The sequence below is a fragment of the Salmo trutta genome, chromosome 16 (genome assembly GCF_901001165.1).
Source record: "Salmo trutta chromosome 16, fSalTru1.1, whole genome shotgun sequence".
Lineage (NCBI taxonomy): Eukaryota > Metazoa > Chordata > Actinopteri > Salmoniformes > Salmonidae > Salmo > Salmo trutta.
In genome coordinates this window covers 33,110,824-33,132,835 of record NC_042972.1, presented here as the reverse complement: position 1 = coordinate 33,132,835, position 22,012 = coordinate 33,110,824, and the positions used below count along the sequence as shown (strand labels likewise).

Sequence of the window (22,012 nt, the reverse complement as noted above, 5' to 3'; positions counted from 1 at the left end):
TAGATTGTAATTTTCGATTTACCTGATATAGTCGGATGGCTAACATTCGACGTCTGCGGAGGCTTTGTCTTCTAGCCAACATATGAAATGCAATTATAATTGACTGTAGCGCATATAATGCACACACAACAGCTACCAGTGGTTTCATGATGACTGAAAACACAACCGTGGGATGAACGAGTGACAAATTTCCAGGCAAGAAAATGTAAAATTAATGTATTCTTCCTTCGCCCCTTGCTCTGCAATTGTCAACTCGTCAGAGGTCATGATATGTCATCAGAAGTGTCCACTTAATTTGAGGGCTGAAGGGAGATGGTGTGTCTTTTAAGTGTTTAGAATGCAGCCTAACTTCCTTCACACTGACAGAGACATAACAATGGTATCCACAAGTTAATCTAACTCTGGGGAAGTGAATAAAGGGCCTCATTGCCAAAATCCCAAGTATCCCTTCATTCTTTTAATCCTTTGCTTATTTGTGCAGAATTTAGTTTTTTACCAGGGGGCTGCAGGTAGCCTAATGGTTAGAACGTTGGGCCAGTAACCGAAGCTGACAGGGTAAAAATCTGTCGTTCTGCCCCTGAAGAAGGCAGTTAACCCACTGTTCCCTGGTAGGCCGTCATTGTAAATAAGAATTTGTTCATAACTGACTTGCCTAGTTAAATAAAGGTTAAATAAAATTTAAAAAAACATGGAGACCACAAGATGGACATCTCTTTTTCAAGTGAGCCCTGGCGAAATACAACTCGGAGACAGGACTGCTATAATAGTGAGCAAGCACATTTGGGTAATGAGAGCAGAATGTCTGAAACCTAACGAACCTAATCAAATAGCAATAAATACCAGGCATAGATAATGCTTGTTTTTATGTAGAAAATACATATTTATAATGTGGTAATGATTTCTCTCATCCCATGTCAAAACATAATTTAGAAAGGCAGGCCTACATTACATTCAATGTGCGCTCTCTGGTGTTCGTGTTTAAAACGATGCACAGACATTATTACGCATTGCATTATCTTTATGCAATGACGCCACCTATTGTATATTTACTGCAACTACATTGGCAGTAATGGGCCCACCGACTGCGGTATCTTCTTTCCACCACCAGGTCGCTGTCATTCAGCAGACAAAGATGGCGGTGCGGAAGAAAGACGGCGGCCCGAACGTAAAATATTTCGAAACGTCTGATACCGTCTCGCAATTCGACAATGTCCGCGTTTGGTTGGGCAAGAATTATAAAAAGGTACTGCCTGTTTTTTTTGCTAAAGTAATAAATACACGCATTCATATTATCATAAATGAAGGAGGGTAATCTTAACAGCAAAACGAGTGAGCAAAGAGAAAGGAGAAGGAGGGTGTGAGATGAGATGGGTTGCAGGATAGTTCAGCGGTTTAATCCACACATTCACGAGACGGAAACAAAAGGATGCTGAGAAAACGTTTTGGGGAAATGACGCGTGGCAAATTCTGAACATAAATCCATGTTTCTACCCCCTTTTAGTTAGAGGGGAATGAATGGCCTGTGTTGCAGGTTTTTGTTCAAGGGGAGGAAACCTAACTAGCTATCTAACGGTAATTTCATTGATTGCAGATGTCTATACTCCGGCCACCGCACCGGCAGCGCAAGTGCACAAATCCAGATGTTGAGCTGTCTTTTTACCGGCGCTTTCGGTTTTATCTTTCACCCCATTGCACGCCATGTTCTTTTAGGGCAATATATGCGCCTTGAGTTTTAATGATCCGCCCCCTTTTACCCCCTCCCAGATGGTGTGAAGAATTTCTCATTATAGTGTTGCCAAAAAGCCCTGTCTATTGTCTCAGAGCATGCGCTCAGCCCTACCATTCTCAACCTGGCCCAGACAGAAAGAATGCAAAGATTCACGTAAAGAAACCTGTAGTTTCTTTTACCATCAAATGAATTCTGTGTTTGTTAATTGTAGTGTTCAGACTGTCAAAGTTCTATGATGGATATATATATATAAAAAAATCCTATTCTTTCTCACTATCGCACATGCACACACAAACTAAACTTAAGTTACAATGCCTATCTACTCTGACATTTCCATGTAAATCCTCTCTCTCTCTCTCAGTACATCCAGGCGGAGCCCCCCACCAACAAGTCTCTGTCCAGCCTGGTGGTCCAGCTACTGCAGTTTCAGGAGGAGGTGTTCGGACGACATGTCAGCAACCCACCTCTCACCAGGCTGCCGGTACAAACATACACACACACAATTTGGTATTGTGCTTCCCCTATTACACTATTCTAGGGCTCGCGAGTGGTTCAGCGGTCTAAGGCACTGCATCTCAGTGCTAGAAGCATCAGTACAGACCCTGGTTTGATTCCAGGCTGTATCACAACCGCCTGTGATTGGGAGTCCCATAGGGCAGCGCACAATTGGCCTAGCGTCGTCCGGGTTAGGGTTTGGCCGGGGTAGGCCGTCATTGTAAATAAGAATTTGTTCTTAACTGACTTGCCTAGTTAAATAAAGGTTAATATATATATATATATATATATATATATATATATATATATATATATATATATATATATATATATATATATATTTAAGAATACTGTATCTAACCCTCTGTCTTTCTGTTCAGATGAAGAGTTTCCTGGACTTTAAGTCTGGTGGGGCTCTCTGTCACATTCTGGCAGCAGCCTACAAGTTCAAGAGTGATCAGGGCTGGTAAGAGTTTCATTAAAGCCATCAGATTTTGTTTGGCTCACTACACTTACATTCCCCTCAAATTAATTGAACCCAGTTGTATAGTTGAAAAGTTCTGTTTAAGATTCAACAAAATAGATTGATCCTTGAGACGTTTTCATTTTGACAATGATGTATTTTTATTGAAATATTTGACGAGGTTCTGTGAGATTTTTTACTCCTGTCTGTCTTCATGGCAGGCGCAGGTTTGACTTTCAGAATCCTTCTCGGATGGACCGCAATGTGGAGATGTTCATGACTATTGAGAAATCCCTAGTACAGGTCAGTCTTCCATGTTCTTCTTTGGAAAATATTTGATTTATTTATTGATCTGTGTCCCTCTTTCTTATTCACCCTCTCTCTCTCTTTCTTGCCATCTGTCGATTAGAACAACTGTCTGAGTCGACCAGTGATCTACCTGAGCTCTGACATTGAGGCCAAGCTGCTGGGGAAACTGAAGGACATAATCAAGAGGCACCAGGTAGGCTTGTCTTCACTGACCTAATGATGAAACTGTATATGGAGTACACATACAGTGCAATACAATACAACACAACATACAAACACAGTCCTCTTACATCTACACGTTCCGCTAGCGGAACGTCTGCTCCAATATCCAATGATGGGCGGGGCGCGAAATTCAAACTCCTCTAAATCCGAAAACTTACACTTTTCAAACATATGACTATGTTACAGCTATTTAAAGACAAGACTCTCCTTTATCTAACCAAACTGTCCGATTTCAAAAAGGCTTTACAGCGAAAGCAAAACATTAGATTATGTCAGCAGAGTACCCAGCCAGGAATAATCACACAGCCATTTTTCAAGCTAGCATATCATGTCACATAAACCCAAACCATATCTAAATGCAGCACTAACCTTTGATGATCTTCATCAGATGACACACCTAGGACATTGTGTTATACAATACATGCATGTCTGTTCAATCAAGTTCATATTTATATCAAAAACCAGCTTTTTACATTAGCATGTGACGTTCAGAACTAGCATTCCCACCGAACACTTCCGGTGATTTTACTAAATTACTCACGATAAACGTTCACAAAAAGCATAACAATTATTTTAAGAATTATAGATACAGAACTCCTCTATGCACTCGATATGTCCGATTTTAAAATAGCTTTTCGGATGAAGCACATTTTGCAATAATGTAAGTACATAGCCCGGCGTTACAGGGCTAGCTATTTAGACACCCACCCAGTGTAGCCTTCACCAAAATCACATTTCCTATAAGAAAAATGTTCTTACCTTGCTTGTTCTTCATCAGAATACACTGCCAGGACTTCTACTTCAATAACAAATGTAGGTTTGGTCCCAAATAATCCATCGTTATATCCAAACAGCGACGTTTTGTTCGTGCGTTCTAGACACTATCCCAACGCTAAATCTCGGCCACGAGCATGACGCAAAATATGACAAAAAATTTCGAAATATTCCATTACCGTACTTCGAAGCATGTCAACCGCTGTTTAAAACCAATATTTATGCAATTTATCTCGTAGAGAAGCGATAATATTCCGACCGGGAATCTGCCTGTCTGTAAACTGAGGAAAAAACCGAAAGCCGGGGGCGGGGCGTGTCACGCGCCTAAGGCTTAGTCCATTGACTGACCACTCAGCTTTTGCTCTCGTGTGCTTCAGCCAGGGCTTTGAATGACATCATTCCTGTTTTTCCCGGGCTGTGAGACTCCATTGTTGACGTGAGAAGTGTCACGTAAGAGCAGAGATCCTTTGTAAACGATAGAGAGAATCAAGAAGGGCAAGAAATGTTCAGACAGGGTACTTCCTGAACAGAAGCATCTCAGGTTTTTGCCTGCCATAGGAGTTCTGTTATACTCACAGACACCATTCAAACAGTTTCAGAAACTTTGGAGTGTTTTCTCTCCAAAGCTAATAATTATATGCATATTCCAGTTTCTGGGCAGGACTAATAATCAGATTAAATCGGGTACGTTTTTTATCCAGCCGTGAAAATACTGCCCCCTAGATGTAACAGGTTAAGCAGAGTTTGTTTGCTGCCAGCAGGGCTCAGTGACTGAAGACAAGACATGCAGCTCCCATGTGGTGGTCCCCATCCCTGCCAGTCTGGAGGAGGGTGAGTCAGTCTAACATTATGGATCAAACGTGCCCTTTTGCAAGGCACTTAACCTTAATTGCTCTGTATAAAATCATCTGCTAAATGACAAAAATGTAGTGGCTTGAATTTATGCCTGGAAAGGGAATTGGTCTAGTAGCTGACAATGGACTGATAGATACATTATATTCCAGATCCATTGTGTTCTATTTAATTCTGTGGATCTGACCCCCTCCCTCTCTCTCTCTCTCTCACCAATCCCCTGGTTGGTTCAGAGGAGTGGGTGCGTCCGGTGATGAAGAGAGACAAGCAGGTGCTGCTCCACTGGGGATACTCTCCTGACAGGTAGGTACTGTCCATACTGGGGCCTCAGCCTGACACAGTCAACTCAACCTTAGCCTTTAGCAGCACAGCATGCTTTAACACCGGCGACACTGACACTATCGAGTAAAGTCACACAGTGAATGTACACTAACATGCTCTCTAACCCATACCCACATCTCCTTTACCTATTCATACACCATCACAAAAGCAAACAGTTCCACACTGTTTTTTCAGCCTGTGTTATAGCACCATGTTGTGACATGTAGTGCACTAGACTGACACTAGTCTCTGACCTCCATCTGACCTCTGTCCCCTGCTGCTCAGCTATGACACCTGGATCTCAGCCAGTGAGGTGGAGGCAGCTGTGGAAGATCCGCCCAGCCCAGAGAAACCCAGGAAGGTCAGCACACATAGCTTTCTTCCTCTCTTTCTGTGTGTGTAAGGGCTGTGTACTAACCATACTATGTACTAACCATACTATGTAGCCTACTATTTAGAACATACTGATAGTACCCGCCATTCATTCCTTTTGGACAGCTCACCTCGTCCCCTTGTCAAGCACACTTGGGTCTGAAATAGACGACTCTCTTCCTCAATAGCATGCTGCTAATTCGTATTAGATGAAGAGCAGAAATGAATATGACATCCTTACATTTAAAGCATACAACATTTTTGAAATCTCATATACCATAAAACTTACTATTTTCGCATATATACTGTAATCAGCGTACTATTTATTATGCAAGTACCAGTATCCGTACACGGCTCTCTCTCTCATCAAATCAAATGTATTTATATAGCCCTTCTTACCTCAGCTAATATCTCAAAGTGCTGTACAGAAACCCAGCCTAAAACCCCAAACAGCAAGCAATGCAGGTGTAGAAGCACGGTGGCTAGGAAAAACTCCCTAAAAAGGCCAAAATCTAGGAAGAAACCTAGAGAAGAACCAGGCTATGAGGGGTGGCCAGTCCTCTTCTGGCTGTGCCGGGTGGAGATTATAACAGAACATGGCCAAGATGTTCAAATGTTCATAAATGACCAGCATGGTCAAATAATAATAATCACAGTAGTTGTCGAGGGTGCAACAAGTCAGGACCTCAAGAGTAAATGTCAGTTGGCTTTTCATAGCCGATCATTGAGAGTATCTCTACCGCTCCTGCTGTCTCTAGAGAGTTGAAAACAGCAGGTCTGGGACAGGTAGCACATCCGGTGAACAGGTCAGGGTTCCATAGCCGCAGGCAGAACAGTTGAAACTGGAGCAGCAGCATGGCCAGGTGAACTGAGGCATGGCCTCCGAGAGAGAGAAAGAAAGAAAGAGAAAAAAGAGAGAATTAGAGAGAGCATACTTAAATTCACACAGGACACCGGATAAGACAGGAGAAATACTCCAGATATAACAGACTGACCCTAGTCCCCGACACATAAACTACTGCAGCATAAATACTGGAGGCTGAGACAGGAGGGGTCAGGAGACACTGTGGCTCCATCAGATGATACCCCCGGACAGGACCAAACAGGCAGGATATAACCCCACCCACTTTGCCAAAGCACAGCCCCCACACCACTAGAGGGATATCTTCAACCACCAACTTACCATCCTGAGACAAGGCCGAGTATAGCCCACAAAGATCTCCGCCACGGCACAACCCAAGGGGGGGCGCCAACCCAGACAGGAAGACCACGTCAGTGACTCAACCCACTCAAGCGACGCACCCCTCCTATGGACGGCATGGAAGAATACCAATAAGCCAGTGACTCAGCCCCTGTAATAGGGTTAGAGGCAGAGAATCTCAGTGGAGAGAGGGAAACCGGCCAGGCAGAGACAGCAAGGGCGGTTCGTTACTCCAGAGCCTTTCCGTTCACCTTCACACTCCTGGGCCAGACTACACTCAATCATACGACCTACTGAAGAGATGAGTCTTCAGTAAAGACTTAAAGGTTGAGACCGAGTCTGCGTCTCTCACATGGGTAGGCAGACCATTCCATAAAAATGGAGCTCTATAGGAGAAAGCCCTGCCTCCAGCTGTTTGCTTAGAAATTCTAGGGACAATTAGGAGGCCTGCGTCTTGTGACCGTAGCGTACGTGTAGGTATGTACGGCAGGACCAGATCAGAAAGATAGGTAGGAGCAAGCCCATAAAATGCTTTGTAGGTTAGCAGTAAAACCTTGAAATCAGCCCTTGCCTTAACAGGAAGCCAGTGTAGGGAGGCTAGCACTGGAGTAATATGATCACATTTTTTGGTTCTCGTCAGGATTCTAGCAGCCGTATTTAGCACTAACTGAAGTTTATTTAGTGCTTTATCCGGGTAGCCGGAAAGTAGAGCATTGCAGTAGTCCAACCTAGAAGCAACTAAAGAATGGATTAATTTTTCTGCATAATTTTTGGACAGAAAGTTTCTGATTTTTGCAATGTTACGTAGATGGAAAAAAGCTGTCCTTGAAACAGTCTTGATATGTTCGTCAAAAGAGAGATCAGGGTCCAGAGTAACGCCGAGGTCCTTCACAGTTTTATTTGAGACAACTGTACAACCATCAAGATTAATTGTCAGATTCAACAGAAGATCTCTTTGTTTCTTGGGACCTAGAACAAGCATCTCTGTTTTGTCAGAGTTTAAAAGTAGAAAGTTTGCAGCCATCCACTTCCTTATGTCTGAAACACAGGCTTCTAGCGAGGGCAATTTTGGGGCTTCACCATGTTTCATTGAAATGTACAGCTGTGTGTCATCCGCATAGCAGTGTGAAATTTAACATTATGTTTTCGAATGACATCCCCAAGAGGTAAAATATATAGTGAAAACAATAGTGGTCCTAAAACGGAACCTTGAGGAACACCGAAATTTACAGTTGATTTGTCAGAGGACAAACCATTCACAGAGACAAACTGATATCTTTCCGACAGATAAGATCTAAGCCAGGCCAGAACTTGTCCGTGTAGACCAATTTGGGTTTCCAATCTCTCCAAAAGAATGTGGTGATCGATGGTATCAAAAGCAGCACTAAGATCTAGGAGCACGAGGACAGATGCAGAGCCTCGGTCTGACGCCATTAAAAGGTAATTTACCACCTTCACAAGTGCAGTCTCAGTGCTATGATGGGGTCTAAAACCAGACTGAAGCGTTTCGTATACATTGTTTGTCTTCAGGAAGGCAGTGAGTTGCTGCGCAACAGTTTTTTCATTTTTTTTTGAGAAGAATGGAAGATTCGATATAGGCCGATAGTTTTTTATAATTTCTGGGTCAAGATTCGGCTTTTTCAAGAGAGGCTTTATTACTGCCACTTTTAGTGAGTTTGGTACACATCCGGTGGATAGAGAGCCGTTTATTATGTTCAACATAGGAGGGCCAAGCACAGGAAGCAGCTCTTTCAGTAGTTTAGTTGGAATAGGGTCCAGTATGCAGCTTGAAGGTTTAGAGGCCATGATTATTTTCATCATTGTGTCAAGAGATATAGTACTAAAACACTTTAGTGTCTCCCTTGATCCTAGGTCCTGGCAGAGTTGTGCAGACTCAGGACAACGGCGCTTTGGAGGAATACGCAGATTTAAAGAGGAGTCCGTAATTTGCTTTCTAATGATCATGATCTTTTCCTCAAAGAAGTTAATGAATTTATTACTGCTGAAGTGAAAGCCATCCTCTGTTGGGGAATGCTGCTTTTTAGTTAGCTTTGCGACAGTATCAAAAATAAATTTCGGATTGTTCTTATTTTCCTCAATTAAGTTAGAAAAATAGGATGATCGAGCAGCAGTGATGGCTCTTCGATACTGCACGGTACTGTCTTTCCAAGCTAGTCGGAAGACTTCCAGTTTGGTGTAGCGCCATTCCGTTCCAATTTTCTAGAAGCTTGCTTCAGAGCTCGGGTATTTTCTGTATACCAGGGAGCTAGTTTCTTATGACAAATGTTTTTTGTTTTTAGGGTTGCGACTGCATCTAGGGTATTGCGCAAGGTTAAATTGAGTTCCTCAGTTAGGTGGTTAACTGATTTGTGTACTCTGACGTCCTTGGGTAGGCGGAGGGAGTCTGGAAGGGCAACTAGGAATCTTTGGGTTGTCCGAGAACTTATAAAAATAGGATGATCGAGCAGCAGTGACACCATGATATTCGGGGGGGGGGGGGGTCTCTATATGAATTTGTTTTATGGGCCTAATAATAAAGATATCATTTAATGGTAAAAATGAATTACCTTTCAATGTGGCATGAGCACAACCAGTCACGGTGTTTTCATCTGTTTGTCAAACAAATCACTTAAAAAAGTAGGCTACCTATGCATGTTCAACCACTCCAAAACAATCGAAACAGTGCATTGCATGTACACTTACGCCATTACAAAACACCAAACAGTGTGCCTAATGACATTCAGCCATTGATAAGACCTACAATTGATGTATCTTGCTGATAAATGTAACTTTTCTGTAGGCTGAAAAGTTAGGACACGTGAAATGGGGCTGAAACTGTTCCGGGGAAAACGGGAAGGGTCACCCTCATACACACGCTCAGTTTACTACTCTAGGCTACAAATTGTAGGCCTGTTACCATGAACTTCTAATAGGCCTACCCTGGAGCCAGTGATGTAGTGGTATTTGGACGCTTTTATTGTCATATTTTCCACTGTAAAACACATTTACCACAGCATATTAAACAAATAGTATAATATTAAATTAGCATTATTTAGAGACCCCCCAAAGTTGGACTTTTGTTGCATTTAGGAGAGCTAATGTCTCATTCAGAGGAGCTGAGCCCCTCCTGGCTCCCCTGTAATTCACACTCTGTTTATGACATCATATTAAAAACGGTGTTTCTTCAGGTCCATGCCAAGTGGATCCTGGACCTGGACCAGTTTAATGAGTGGATGAATGAGGAGGACTATGAGGTGGGAGAGGGGGGCCCCAAGAGGAAGAGGATCTCAGCCAAGACCCTGACGGACGAGGTGACCACCCCGGGGGACGAGCGCCGGGACAAGAAGCCCGGCAGCGCCAAGAAGAGGAAGCGCTCCCCCTCCCCTTCGCCCACTCCACCACCCCAGGAGAGCAAGAAGAAGAACACCAAGAAAGGGTATGTGTGTGCTACCCTACTACCCTTTGTTTACTACTGTATAGGCCAGCCCAGGATGATGCCCTTTGTAGAGGTGTCATTGGGAGATCTGTAGATTGCTGACACACACTATGACTAAGAAATTCTAGCCTTTAGATGCTATACAGTATGACTGACTTTGTGTTTGTGTGTGTGTGTGTGTGTGTGTGTGTGTGTGTGTGTGTGTGTGTGTGTGTGTGTGTGTGTGTGTGTGTGTGTGTCTGTGTGTGTGTGTGTGTGGGTCTGTGTGTGTGTGTGTGTGGGTCTGTGTGTGTGTGTGTGTGTGTGTGGGTCTGTGTGTGTGTGTGTGTGTGTGTGTGTGTGTGTGTGTGCAGGCCCACCACCCCGAACACTAAGTCTAAGCGAGGCCAGAGAGAGGAGGAGCCGGAGGATCTGACTAAAGATCTGGATGAACCATCACCTGTACCTGCAGTGGAGGAGGTCACCCTACCTAAGACAGGTACACAACACACACACGTACAGTACATATGACATTTTGTTAGTGAACATTCTAACTCTAATTTTGACTCAGCCCATTGGCTTATCCTCCTGATATTTACGCTGGTTGAAACATCAGTATCATCATTGTGACTGAAGGTCAGGGGTTGAACTAAAGTCTTGTGTCTCTCTGTAGCCAACACTAAGAAAGACTCTGAGTTGACACCAGTGAAAGGAGGTACCATGACAGACCTGGGTGAGTTCCCTGAACTACTTCATCAATACAATACTTTCTGTATTGGTCCATATGCACAGATTATTTCAATGTTTTGCTGTCACAGTATCCAACCTGATGCACAACACACACATCACATCATAACTTTACATCTCAGTGTATACACTGTCTGCAGGGTGAGGTCCCTATATTGTAGCTTAATCTATCCTTTCTGTCCCCTGATCTGTATGTTCATTATCTCCCCTTTTATCTCTTGAACAGATGAGCAAGAGGATGAATCCATGGAAACTGCAGAAAAGGAGGAGGAGGAGGGCTCTCCGAGTGTGAAAGGAGAGCCGGTGAAAGGGTCGGACCTCCATGAGGACAACGTGACTGAGCAGACCCACCACATCATTATTCCCAGCTACGCTGCATGGTTTGACTACAACAGGTAGGCTACACCCCCACCCACCCCACCCCCGGATCATCAGCCTTATAGTCTTAAGTTTTAGAGTTTGTTTCGTGCAATTCTACACATTTGGCCATGGAGTAGAGAGGACAATGAGCTGTTTTAAAGTACATTTCCTACAGTTCTACACATTTTGCCATAGGGTGGAGAGAAATGTTTGCAGTTTATAATATAATATCTGAGTGGTCCCCCGGGCGGTAATTCGACCATAACAAGTTTAGATAGTTTAGTGGCCAGCTAACTTAGCAATCTAAGAAATGTTAGCTGACATGGTTAACGATCAGTGACTGACATAACAAGAAGAAAGCTGAGGATGAAATTGAACCTTGTGTATTCTACTATTCACTGACTGGGGGGTTTGATCCGAGGGTGCGAGCTGCCAGTTGCCCATCCCTGTTCTAAAGAGATGTTCTTAAATGGTATAGCTAGTCTACTGTATGTTAACCTCGTTCTCTCTTTCCCAGTGTCCATGCTATTGAGCGCAGAGCCCTCCCAGAGTTTTTCAATGGCAAGAACAAATCCAAAACCCCTGAGATGTGAGTAAACCCATGCTAACATATTATTATTACACATGCCTAGCTTATGCACTCCTCTGTGTTATGCATAAAACAACAGCTTTTACACAGCTTTCAGGTTTGGAGTGACTTAACTGTATATTCACTGACAAAAATCTCTATCTTTCCTCACAGTTACCTAGCCTACAGGAACTTCATGATTGACACTTACAGGCTGAACCCGCAGGAGTACCTCACCTCCACCGCCTGTCGTAGGAACCTGGCTGGAGACGTGTGCGCCATCATGAGGTTAGGAGGACTCGGTGCACACAGGACATTTACAACAGTCGCATTACAGTTTACTCCGTTTTGTAATTCTTATAAGAAGAGTATAACACTAGCTTCGTGAAACCAGACCGCTGCGCTCAGATCAGGCTGGTTTAACACTGTAGAACAAGGGTGCCAAACTAATTTTGCCCCGGGGGCCGCATTCGGTCTTCAACGAGGTCCGGAGGGCCACACTGAAAATTGATTACATTTCCTCGCCGTTAAAATTTGCAAAATGTAGTCCTCTGGCCATCGTTTTTGGAATTTTCAAAGCTGCCTGGCTGTCTAGCTTTCATTTGGGTGATTAGAGAGATGGACACGGTCAAGATACTGTATGAATGTAGGTCCATTATCATTTCTACACAGTTTCCATTTGGTTTTAGACATTTTAAAGTATACTGAGTTTAATTTTTTTACTCAAACCACATTTAGGCCAGATTTGACACCCCTACTATGTAGTACATTGTGTACACACTGTCATTGTTGTGTATTCTTGTCTTCTACTTCCTGCAGTAATATTTACCTCCTCCTCTCCTCAGGGTGCATGCATTCCTGGAGCAGTGGGGTCTGATCAACTACCAGGTGGACTCAGAGAGCCGGCCCACCCCCATGGGCCCCCCGCCCACCTCCCACTTCCACGTCCTGGCTGACACCCCTTCCAGCCTGGTGCCCCTGCAGCCCAAGGCATCCCAGGTATATATATATATATACACACACACACACACACACACACACACACACACACACACACACACACACACACACACACACACACACACAAATTGTATCTATATTTAGGTTCTAGATGTCTCTATTTGACTGTAGCTTCACTCCACTTCTCTCTGTCCCCTCCAGACTCCGGCAGCCCAGCAGATTCTGTCATTCCCAGACAAGGTGAAGGAGAAGCAGCCAGCCGACCTGCAGAACTTTGGCCTGAGGACAGACATGTACAGCAAGAAGACTGGGCCTCCTAAGGTATAGCTCACAACACTGCAGGACTGTTGAGGATCATAATGCACTGTATAGCTAATTATTAAAGAGTAGTGATGTGTTTCAGTGATATTACTTCTTCCTGTCTGCAGAGTAAGACTGCTGCCAGCGCCATGCGAGACTGGACCGAACAGGAGACACTACTGCTGCTAGAGGTAACTAACAACTGTCTCCTCCACTTTATTACCATTCAACAGAATGGTTCTACAAAATGCCCTTTGAATCCAAATAAACTTAAAATTGAAAAAGTGTTGAGAGGAACAACAACAAAAACACACAAAGCACTTGTCTGAAAACAAAATCTAAGGCTTAATATAACATTATGATTATTAATATCAATCATATCATCCCTCCCCTTTCAGGGTCTGGAGATGTACAAGGATGACTGGAACAAGGTGTCAGAGCACGTGGGCTCACGTACCCAGGACGAGTGTATCCTGCACTTCCTGCGTCTGCCCATTGAGGACCCATACCTGGAGGACACGTCCTCGTCCCTGGGCCCCCTGGCCTACCAGCCCGTCCCCTTCAGCCAGGCAGGCAACCCCGTTATGAGCACCGTGGCCTTCCTGGCCTCCGTGGTGGACCCCCGCGTGGCCTCCGCAGCCGCCAAGTCTGCCCTGGGTGAGAGGTCAACTCACTAACTAACCGTCGATCGGATCACACAGAGTAAAGACTGGCCGGATTTGTGTCAGATAATTGTTTAATTAACCGTTATTTACCAGGAGGTGTCTTGAGGTTTTGGATGTTTTTCTCTCAAGAGAGACATTTTAGAGGTGGATTGTGTATTGGGCGTAGCATTCAGCGGTTTCTCTCTTTCTCTCTCTCTCTCTCTCTCTCTCAGAGGAGTTTTCCCGTATGAAGGAGGAGGTCCCAGCAGCACTGGTGGAGGCCCATGTGAGGAGGGTGGAGGAGGCAGCGCGGGCCAGTGGCAGACAGGACCCCCTCTACGGCCTGGAGGGCAGCGGCATCGCAGGCACCAGCCTGGAGGAAGGAGACAAACCTGGTACAGCTTCCATCTACTATTATCTAAAACTATAGTTGTATTTGGTCATATTTACACATAAGTATGTATGTCAATAGTTTATCGATCTGAATTGAAAAACGAGTTGCAGGTGGGGTAGACGTAAGGCTTGCTGACAACTCATCTGTCTTTTCTCTGCCTCCAGAAGAGAGCAGTGAGGAGAGTAAGAGTGACAGCCAATCCAGTGAGGAGAAGAGGGAGACCAAGGTATGGTGTCTGTTTGGACTTCTACTGTACCTGTGTTTGCGTGGTCCAGTCTTCTGGCAAACCAGTTCTGAATTGTCTATGTTGTGATGATTGATGCTCAAGTATCAGTAAGGCGGCCTCCCGAGTGGCACGGTCGTCTGGGTTAGGGGAGGGTTTGGCCGGCAGGGATGTTCTTGTCCCATCGCGCACTTGCGACTCTTGTGGTGGGCCGGACGCAATGCACGCTGACTCGGTTGCCAGGTGCACAGTGTTTCCTCCAACACATTGGTGCGGCTGGCTTCCGGGTTAAGCGGGCATTGTGTCAAGAAGCAGTGCAGCTTGGCTGGGTTGTGTTTCGGAGGACGCACGACTCTCAACCTTCGTCTCTCCCGAGTCTGTACGTGACTTGCAGCAATGAGACAAGACTGTAACTACCAATTGGATACCAGGAAAAAGGGGTAAAAAAAATCAAGTATCAGTAAAGAGCTGACCGTGTTGTCCTTATCCCCATGGTGATAACAGGAGAATAAAGATAGAGCCATGGAGGAGGATGAGAAGCAAGGAGAAAATGGGAAGAAGGAGGAGGAGAGAGGGAGAGAGGGAGAAGGAGAGAGAGACCGAGAGGCTGAGAAGACAGAGACAGAGATGGGTAATGTTTATGTCTGTGACTGAATTTGAATGTCTCTGTAAAATAGTGGATTCTGTCTCTCTTGCTCAGACACTAAATTAAGTGTGCCTTCTATGTTTCCCACTCTGCATTAGGTGAGAGAGAGAAGGAGAAGGAAGGGAAGGAGGCCTTGGAGGAGGGCCAGAGAGAAGGAGAGAGCGAGGGAGAGAGGAAGGCGAAGGTGGAGCGGGATGTGGGAGAGGGGAACCTGGCTACCGCTGCTGCCTCCGCCCTGGCTGCTGCTGCCGTCAAAGCCAAGGTCTGACTTCTGACCCTTGTTTAGCATGATGCCCCTAACCACAGATCTAGGATCAGATGCTGTATGTATCAAGCTTCTCAGAGTAGGAGTGCTGATCTATGATCAGTTTTGCTATAGTTCATACGATTACATTAGGAGGCACCTGATTCAAAATCAGCTCTCTTAGCCAACCCACAGGGATTCAGAAATAGGCAGAGACTGCGGATCCAGAGGTAACCACCCCGTCCCGCCCACCTGGATCCCTTTTCCCCAGAGCTGAAGATCTGAATCACATTCTGATTCTGAAACGTCCATGCAGCGTCTGCATACCAATCATTTGATCTCAATCAGTTTCATGGGATATGCATTTAGATCTTATTGAGTTATACAGTGTTGTTTCCATGTAGCCTACAAGTAGCCTGTTCTGAATTATATACAGTGGAGCAATTTTTTTTGCAGATAGTGTTAAACTGCATAGCTTACTTGTGTTTAGTTTCAATCAAAGCACATATTTTGCCTAACACGCTGTTGAGGCCACATGAGAGAAAAATGTGACCATTCGTACAATCATCCTAAAATCTCATTAGAAATTAGGTGGTATTTTTTGTTTTCCAGTAACATTATACAGTGCATTCGGAAAGTATTCAGACCCCTTGACTTTTTCCACATTTTGTTATGTTACAGCCTTATTCAAAAATGTATTAAATTGTTGTATTTTTCATCAATATACACACAGTACCCCATAATGACAAAGCAAAAACAGGTTTTTAAGGAAATATAATATTCACATTTACATAAGTATTCAGACCCTTTACTCAATACTTTGTTGAAACACCTTTGGCAGCGATTACAGCCTCGAGGCTTCTTAGGTATGACGCTACAAGCTTGGCACACCTTTATGGTTCGGATCCAGGCTGTGTCACATCCGACGGTGATTGGGAGTCCCATAGGGCGGCGCACAATTGGCCCAGCGTTGTCTGAGTTTGGCCGGGGTAGGCCGTAATTGTAAATAAAAATGTGTTCTTAACTGACCTGCCTAGTTAAATAAAGGTTACATTTCTCTTCAGATCCTCTCAAGCTCTGTCAGGTTGGATGGGGAGCGTTGCTGCACAGCTATTTTCAAGTCACTCCAGAGATGTTCAATTGGGTTCAAGTCCGGGCTCTGGCTGGGCCACTCAAGGACATTAAGACTTATCCCGAAGCCACTCCTGCGTTGTCTTGGCTGTGTGCTTATGGTCGTTGTTCAGTTGGAAGGTGAACCTTCACCCCAGTCCTTTAGGTGCCTTTTGGCAAACTCCAAGCAGGCTGTCATGTGCCTTTTACTGAGGAGTGGCTTCCGTCTGGCCACTCTACCATAAAGGCCTGATTGGTGGAGTGCTGCAGATGGTTGGCCTTCTGGAAGGTTCTCCCATCTCCACAGAGGAACTCTGGAGCTCTGTCAGAGTGAACAAAGGGTTCTTGATCACCTCCCTGACCAAGGCCCTTCTCCCCCGACTGCTCAGTTTGGTCGGGCAGCGAGCTCTAGGAAGAGTCTTGGTGGTTCCAAACTTCTTCCATTTAAGAATGATGGAGGCCACTGTGTTCTTGGGGACCTTCAATGCTGCAGACATGTTTTGGTACCCTTCCCCAGATCTGTGCCACAACACAATCCTGTCTTGGAGCTCTACGGACAATTCCTTCGACCTCGTGGCTTGGTTTTTTCTCTGACATGCACTGTCAACTGTGGGACCTTATATAGACAGGTGTGTGCCTTTCTAAATCATGTCCAATCAATTGAATATTCCACAGGTGGACTCCAATCAAGTTGTAGAAACTTCTCAAGTATGATCAATGGAAACAGGATGCACCTGAGCTCAATTTCGTTTCATATCAAAGGGTCTGAATACTTATGTAAATAAGGTTTTTCTGTTTAGTATATTTTTTTCAATGTGCAAGAAAATACAAAAAACTGTTTTCGCTTTGTCATTATGGGGTATTGTGTGTAGATTGATGAGGAAAAATGTTGATTTAATACATTTTAGAGTAAGGCTGTAACTTAGTCAAGGGGTCTAAATACTTTCCGAATGCACTTCAGTTCTGTTATGTAGTCGGATCCGCAGCCAGTCTGTAAAACATATCAGGCCCTGTATCAGTGATTAGGGGCAACTTCTACTATCTCAGTTACTCATTCTGATGATCAACCATGGATTGTTCAGTATATGTCTGTGCTATTTTCACATACTAAAGATGATTTTTCTCTACCCTCTCTCTCCCCCATACTTCTTCTCTCTTTCTTCCTCTCCATCCCCCTCTCCCTCCCTCCTCTCTGTCTTTCTCTCTCCATAGCACCTGGCTGCGGTGGAGGAGAGGAAGATCAAGTCTCTGGTGGCTCTGCTGGTGGAGACTCAGATGAAGAAGCTGGAGATCAAACTGAGACACTTTGAAGAGCTGGAGACTATCATGGACCGAGAGAGGGAGGCTGTGAGTCAGGCAGTAGCGAAGCATTATGGGGGATGTAGTTTAAGTGGACTTGATAGTTTTGTTAGTTGGTTTGCATTGTTGGTTGGACTGCGCATTTACGTGTGTGTGTGTGTGTGTGTGTGTGTGTGTGTGTGTGTGTGTGTGTGTGTGTGTGTGTGTGTGTGTGTGTGTGTGTGTGTGTGTGTGTGTGTGTGTGTGTGTGTGTGTGTGTGTGTGTGTGTGTGTGTGTGTGTGTAGTTGGAGTACCAGAGGCAGCAGCTGCTGGCAGACCGTCAGTCGTTCCACATGGAGCAGTTGAAGTATGCAGAGATGAGGGCGCGTCAGCAGCACTTCCAACAGATCCAGCACCAGCAGCATAGCCAGACTGGAGGCCCACACCCCACGGGCCCCCCACCCCAGGGCCCCTCAGCCATCCAGTCCCAGCCGGCCCCCAGTATCCCTGCACCACAGCCAGCTCCCAGCCCAGCACCCTCTGCCTCCTCCGTCCCCATGACTGGCCCATCCTCTGCCCAGGCCCAGCCCACTGAGCCCCAGCCGCCACCCAGTGGTCCTCACACCTCACCTCCCCGCCCGCCATGCCTCTCCAGCACCAACACCACCCCAACACTCCACGGTGAGTCACACTTTGTATTGACCAACTGTGAACTTTCAGTAATGACCTAATACTGTATGAAGGGGATCATGTTGAATGTTTTTGCACTATGTTTGCATGTTTGTGTTACACATCTCAAATTCTTCTCCTCTTTTTGAACCCAGAGTCCAGCGCCCCTGGGGATACACTCCACTCCTCAACCCCTGCTCCCACTCCACAGTGAAAAGAGAGAAAGAAAGGGAGAGAGGTAGGGAGAGGAGGGAAAAGAGAGAGGGAAGAAGAGAGAGAGAGACAGGAAAAAGGTCTTGGCAAACTGAATGACATTGACCACTTTGTACCTATGAATTTTGCCTGTATCATCTGAAAATGAAGAAGTCAAACTGAAGGAGATACAACAAACTTTGATCATGTTTAACATTTGGACTGGATGATTGACATGAGAAAGAAAAACAAAAACATTCCCTACCGGAATTAATATTAGGTGGAAACAACCCCCTCAAAATTACTCCCAACTAAAAAGAAAATGCCAATGAAGAGTTTTCAAACGAACAGTCCCCTCGTCATTTTTACAGACATAAGCTGCTTAATTACTTTCACCCTTCACATCAGACCCAAGGTTAAACCAAGAGAGTATTGTCATGTAAATACGCCACCTGACCTGAGGATATGAAGAGAGCTAAAGGACTCTTGTCTTAGCAGTCCTCTGAAGAGTGGTGCTTTTGTTTTCTTCTATAGTGTACTGAGGGTCAGATGTTCCCAGATGTACCTACCTACCTATTCTCCCAAGGTACCCTAGTAGGTACTTAGAATTTAAAGAAGATTCAAAAAAAGATTTGCACTTTGAAAATATGTTTCTCTGGCGGCCATATCTGAAGACAAATCATTATTAACTAAGGGCTCTATTCAATCAGATCTGCTTTAGTTAACATCCGCAAAGCTGTTGTTGTGGCTGTGTCAGAGGTGGAACTGCGTTAGAGCTGTCAAATACCACAAGCGGCTCCTAGCATTATACCTAAAGCGTACATTGCCATTGGCTGCATGAAGTAGCATTAAGGGCTCTATTCAATCCGCATCGCGGAAGATCAGCTTTACACCATGATTGAAATTTAAAGGCAGTGTTCCCGCATTAGCAGAGACTGTGTTCACGGTAAACGCTGCATATGTCGGCTCAATCGGAAAATACCATTACATTTCTATCCTGGAATCTGTAACACTTCAGCTTTACAGATTGAATAGAGCCCTACGAGAATACCATGCAGTCTTGTTTACAAGTTTGAATACTGGAATGTGCGATGTAATCTACAACTCGATAGAAATCCTCATTATTTAGTTGAATGATTTTCATTTTGAGCGTCATTATTTCTATATAGCCTACATTTTCTCGTTCTGAACTTCTAATGTGAGACGGATATGGCTGCCTGACAATGATCAAGAGCAGCTGCTCACCGATTTGACAGTTCCACCTCCAACACTGCCAAACATCAGCTATGTGGTTGTTGGCTATTGCCGGTTGACGCTTGATCTGATTGAATCTAGGCCTAAATTGACCTGAAGCACATAACTGTTTTCTTGTTTCTAACTTTTACTATGATGTCATAGTTTCCAAATATGAGATCATCAATTGAACAAGTCACTGTATTACATTGGATTGTTTGCTTGTTGTCCTATGTTAGTGAATGTGGCGTTATAGAGCTTGGGGTTGGCCTGTTGGTTAGATGTATCCTAAACTAAAAAGTATGTGTGAGGGCAATGAAAACGAATGGTATTACTCTTTGTAATAATATGTATTCCACTTGAAAACTGTCTCATCTTGCCCTACTGCCATTTCAGTTAGTAAGACTATGTACTGTTAACTGGATTTTCTGTTACAATGTTGACAAATGATTCACTCCAATTTGAAGGGACAAAATCCCTATATGACTGAGCTTTAGATGAAGGGCAACATACTCCCAGAGTGACAGTGCCCCCGAGGACCCCCAGGTCACAATGTCCTAAAAGTCCTCATTTTAAAGAGACAGTGCAGTCAAAAACTTTATTTTCCCTGTGTTTTATATATGTTTCGAAACTATGAGGTTGGAATAATACTGTAAAATTGTGATAATTATGATAATGCCCTTTAGTGTAAGAGCTGTTTGAAAAGTTCAGCTTGTTTCGCAAGGGTGGGGTTTTGGACTACATGGTAACATCACCAGGCGGTTTAAGTTAATAGACCAATAACAAAGAGAGTTTGCCCTCCTCTCTGCCAACAATAGCTAGTTTTCAGGTTACATGTCCCTCCCATTAGGCTCCTCCAATTAGTCCTCTCACTCAGACCACTCCGACAGTCCGAGCAAAATTTTTGCTTGAGAAATTGCTTTTAGCTAAGAAGCTATTTTTGTTTGTTTTCAATTAAAATGGTCTAAAATAATCAGGTACTTTATTGTTATCCAGAAATGATTTGATATTGAGATAAAAGCATCTTCATTGGCTCTTCAACTCTATTTTGTTTTTGAACATTCATATCTGAAACACTTAACAGTTGGGCTTTCATAGAGCAGATCGTAATCATAAGACAAGCAGTAACTATACAGATATGATTTGTATTCATGGAGGGTCATATTTGGTTTCTGTCAGTATGTCCAGTATGTCTGGTCAGTATCAGTGAATCATACCATTGTAAGATTATACTCTACAGTAATGACTGGATGTAGGCTCCAGAAGAAACCAGTTAGCAACTCCAGATATAAGACATCACCGTCACAGCTCTTCCTTCATTCATAAACCAACATCCTTTTTTATCATGTTTGCCATTTTCTCCATATAAGTCAGTGAGGTGAAGCCAGAGTTGTGGATGTTTGAGAAATCCAGATTTTTATAATGAGAAATCCAGATTTTTATAGTTTGTGTTTTTCCAATGACAGGTCCAACTCACATGAAGTGATTACTATGTAATGGAAGCGGCTTTAATGTTACAAAGGAACTGTGCAAGTCAAGGGATCTCGAAAGTCAGTTCAGTTTAGAGAGAATTCTGTCCATTAATATTTGTAACAATTTCTTCATGTATCCTATCTATTTTTATATTTTTTGACTGTCAGGTTTTCCATCTTGTCTCTTTGATATTACTGTTTGCATTTAATTGCTGTATTTTTGTAACCTCCCTCATTGTCATGTGCGTGGTCCTAATAGGTCACAATGACCTGTCAGTCAGTGTGGCTGTATGCCATGAAGATCTGTTTTCCCCTAGAGTTCCATCGCCCCCCCCCATTGTTTTGATTTGTTATAAGGGCTGAGGAATTGTGATGCTCAGTTTGGTATGTCTGTATGAGAACAATCACGCACCAGCACATCACACACATTCTGAAAGTGTCATATATACTCTGATGAAACTTGTCCAGATAGCCAGTGTTAACACTTCACTAGTCGTGACCATGGATGGACTGCTTTGGTCTCCATTGTTACATTGTGTGGATTTCGTGATATGAAACATGTTTGTTTTTCATTGCATTGATTACAGTAGAAATGAACCTTTCCTCAGTCAAATCATTAGCCAATTAGTGGCAGTTGCTCTGCAGTTCGTATACAAAAAGATGCTAAGGTTTTACTTACAAAAAATGTTTAAAAAAAAAATATGTAATAAATGTGACGTGTACGGTTTGTTCATTGTTGCCATCTTGACTGTACCATGGCAAACTTCAAGCTATGACAATTGTCTTCAGTCAGACTGTAGTTCACTAAGAATTTTTGG

General features: G+C 43.9%; 1 protein-coding gene across 1 annotated transcript; it reads left to right on the top strand.

Annotated features, from left to right (window-relative positions):
- The first annotated feature begins 1,123 nt into the window (after positions 1 to 1,123).
- On the top strand, positions 1,124 to 21,921 carry LOC115150585 (SWI/SNF complex subunit SMARCC2). Its single transcript, XM_029694033.1, has 25 exons — positions 1,124 to 1,243; positions 2,091 to 2,210; positions 2,605 to 2,690; positions 2,909 to 2,990; positions 3,097 to 3,189; positions 4,754 to 4,823; positions 5,078 to 5,147; positions 5,451 to 5,526; positions 9,927 to 10,174; positions 10,528 to 10,652; positions 10,827 to 10,886; positions 11,127 to 11,295; positions 11,778 to 11,849; positions 12,003 to 12,116; positions 12,674 to 12,827; positions 12,990 to 13,109; positions 13,217 to 13,279; positions 13,487 to 13,745; positions 13,966 to 14,127; positions 14,291 to 14,352; positions 14,854 to 14,980; positions 15,094 to 15,257; positions 17,562 to 17,696; positions 17,934 to 18,309; positions 18,453 to 21,921. The coding sequence occupies exons 1-25, from the start codon at positions 1,133 to 1,135 to the stop codon at positions 18,509 to 18,511; spliced, it is 3,177 nt and encodes a 1,058-aa protein (XP_029549893.1). The 5' UTR covers positions 1,124 to 1,132; the 3' UTR covers positions 18,512 to 21,921.
- Positions 21,922 to 22,012: the final 91 nt, after the last annotated feature.

Bases quoted from the DNA above. Each gene is read 5' to 3' on its own strand.
- LOC115150585 (XM_029694033.1), top strand. From the start codon at position 1,133: ATGGCGGTGCGGAAGAAAGACGGCGGCCCGAACGTAAAATATTTCGAA. The intron at 3,190-4,753 runs GTAGGCTTGTCT...TGCTGCCAGCAG, and splicing joins ACATAATCAAGAGGCACCAG to GGCTCAGTGACTGAAGACAA. The intron at 18,310-18,452 runs GTGAGTCACACT...TTTTGAACCCAG, and splicing joins CACCACCCCAACACTCCACG to AGTCCAGCGCCCCTGGGGAT.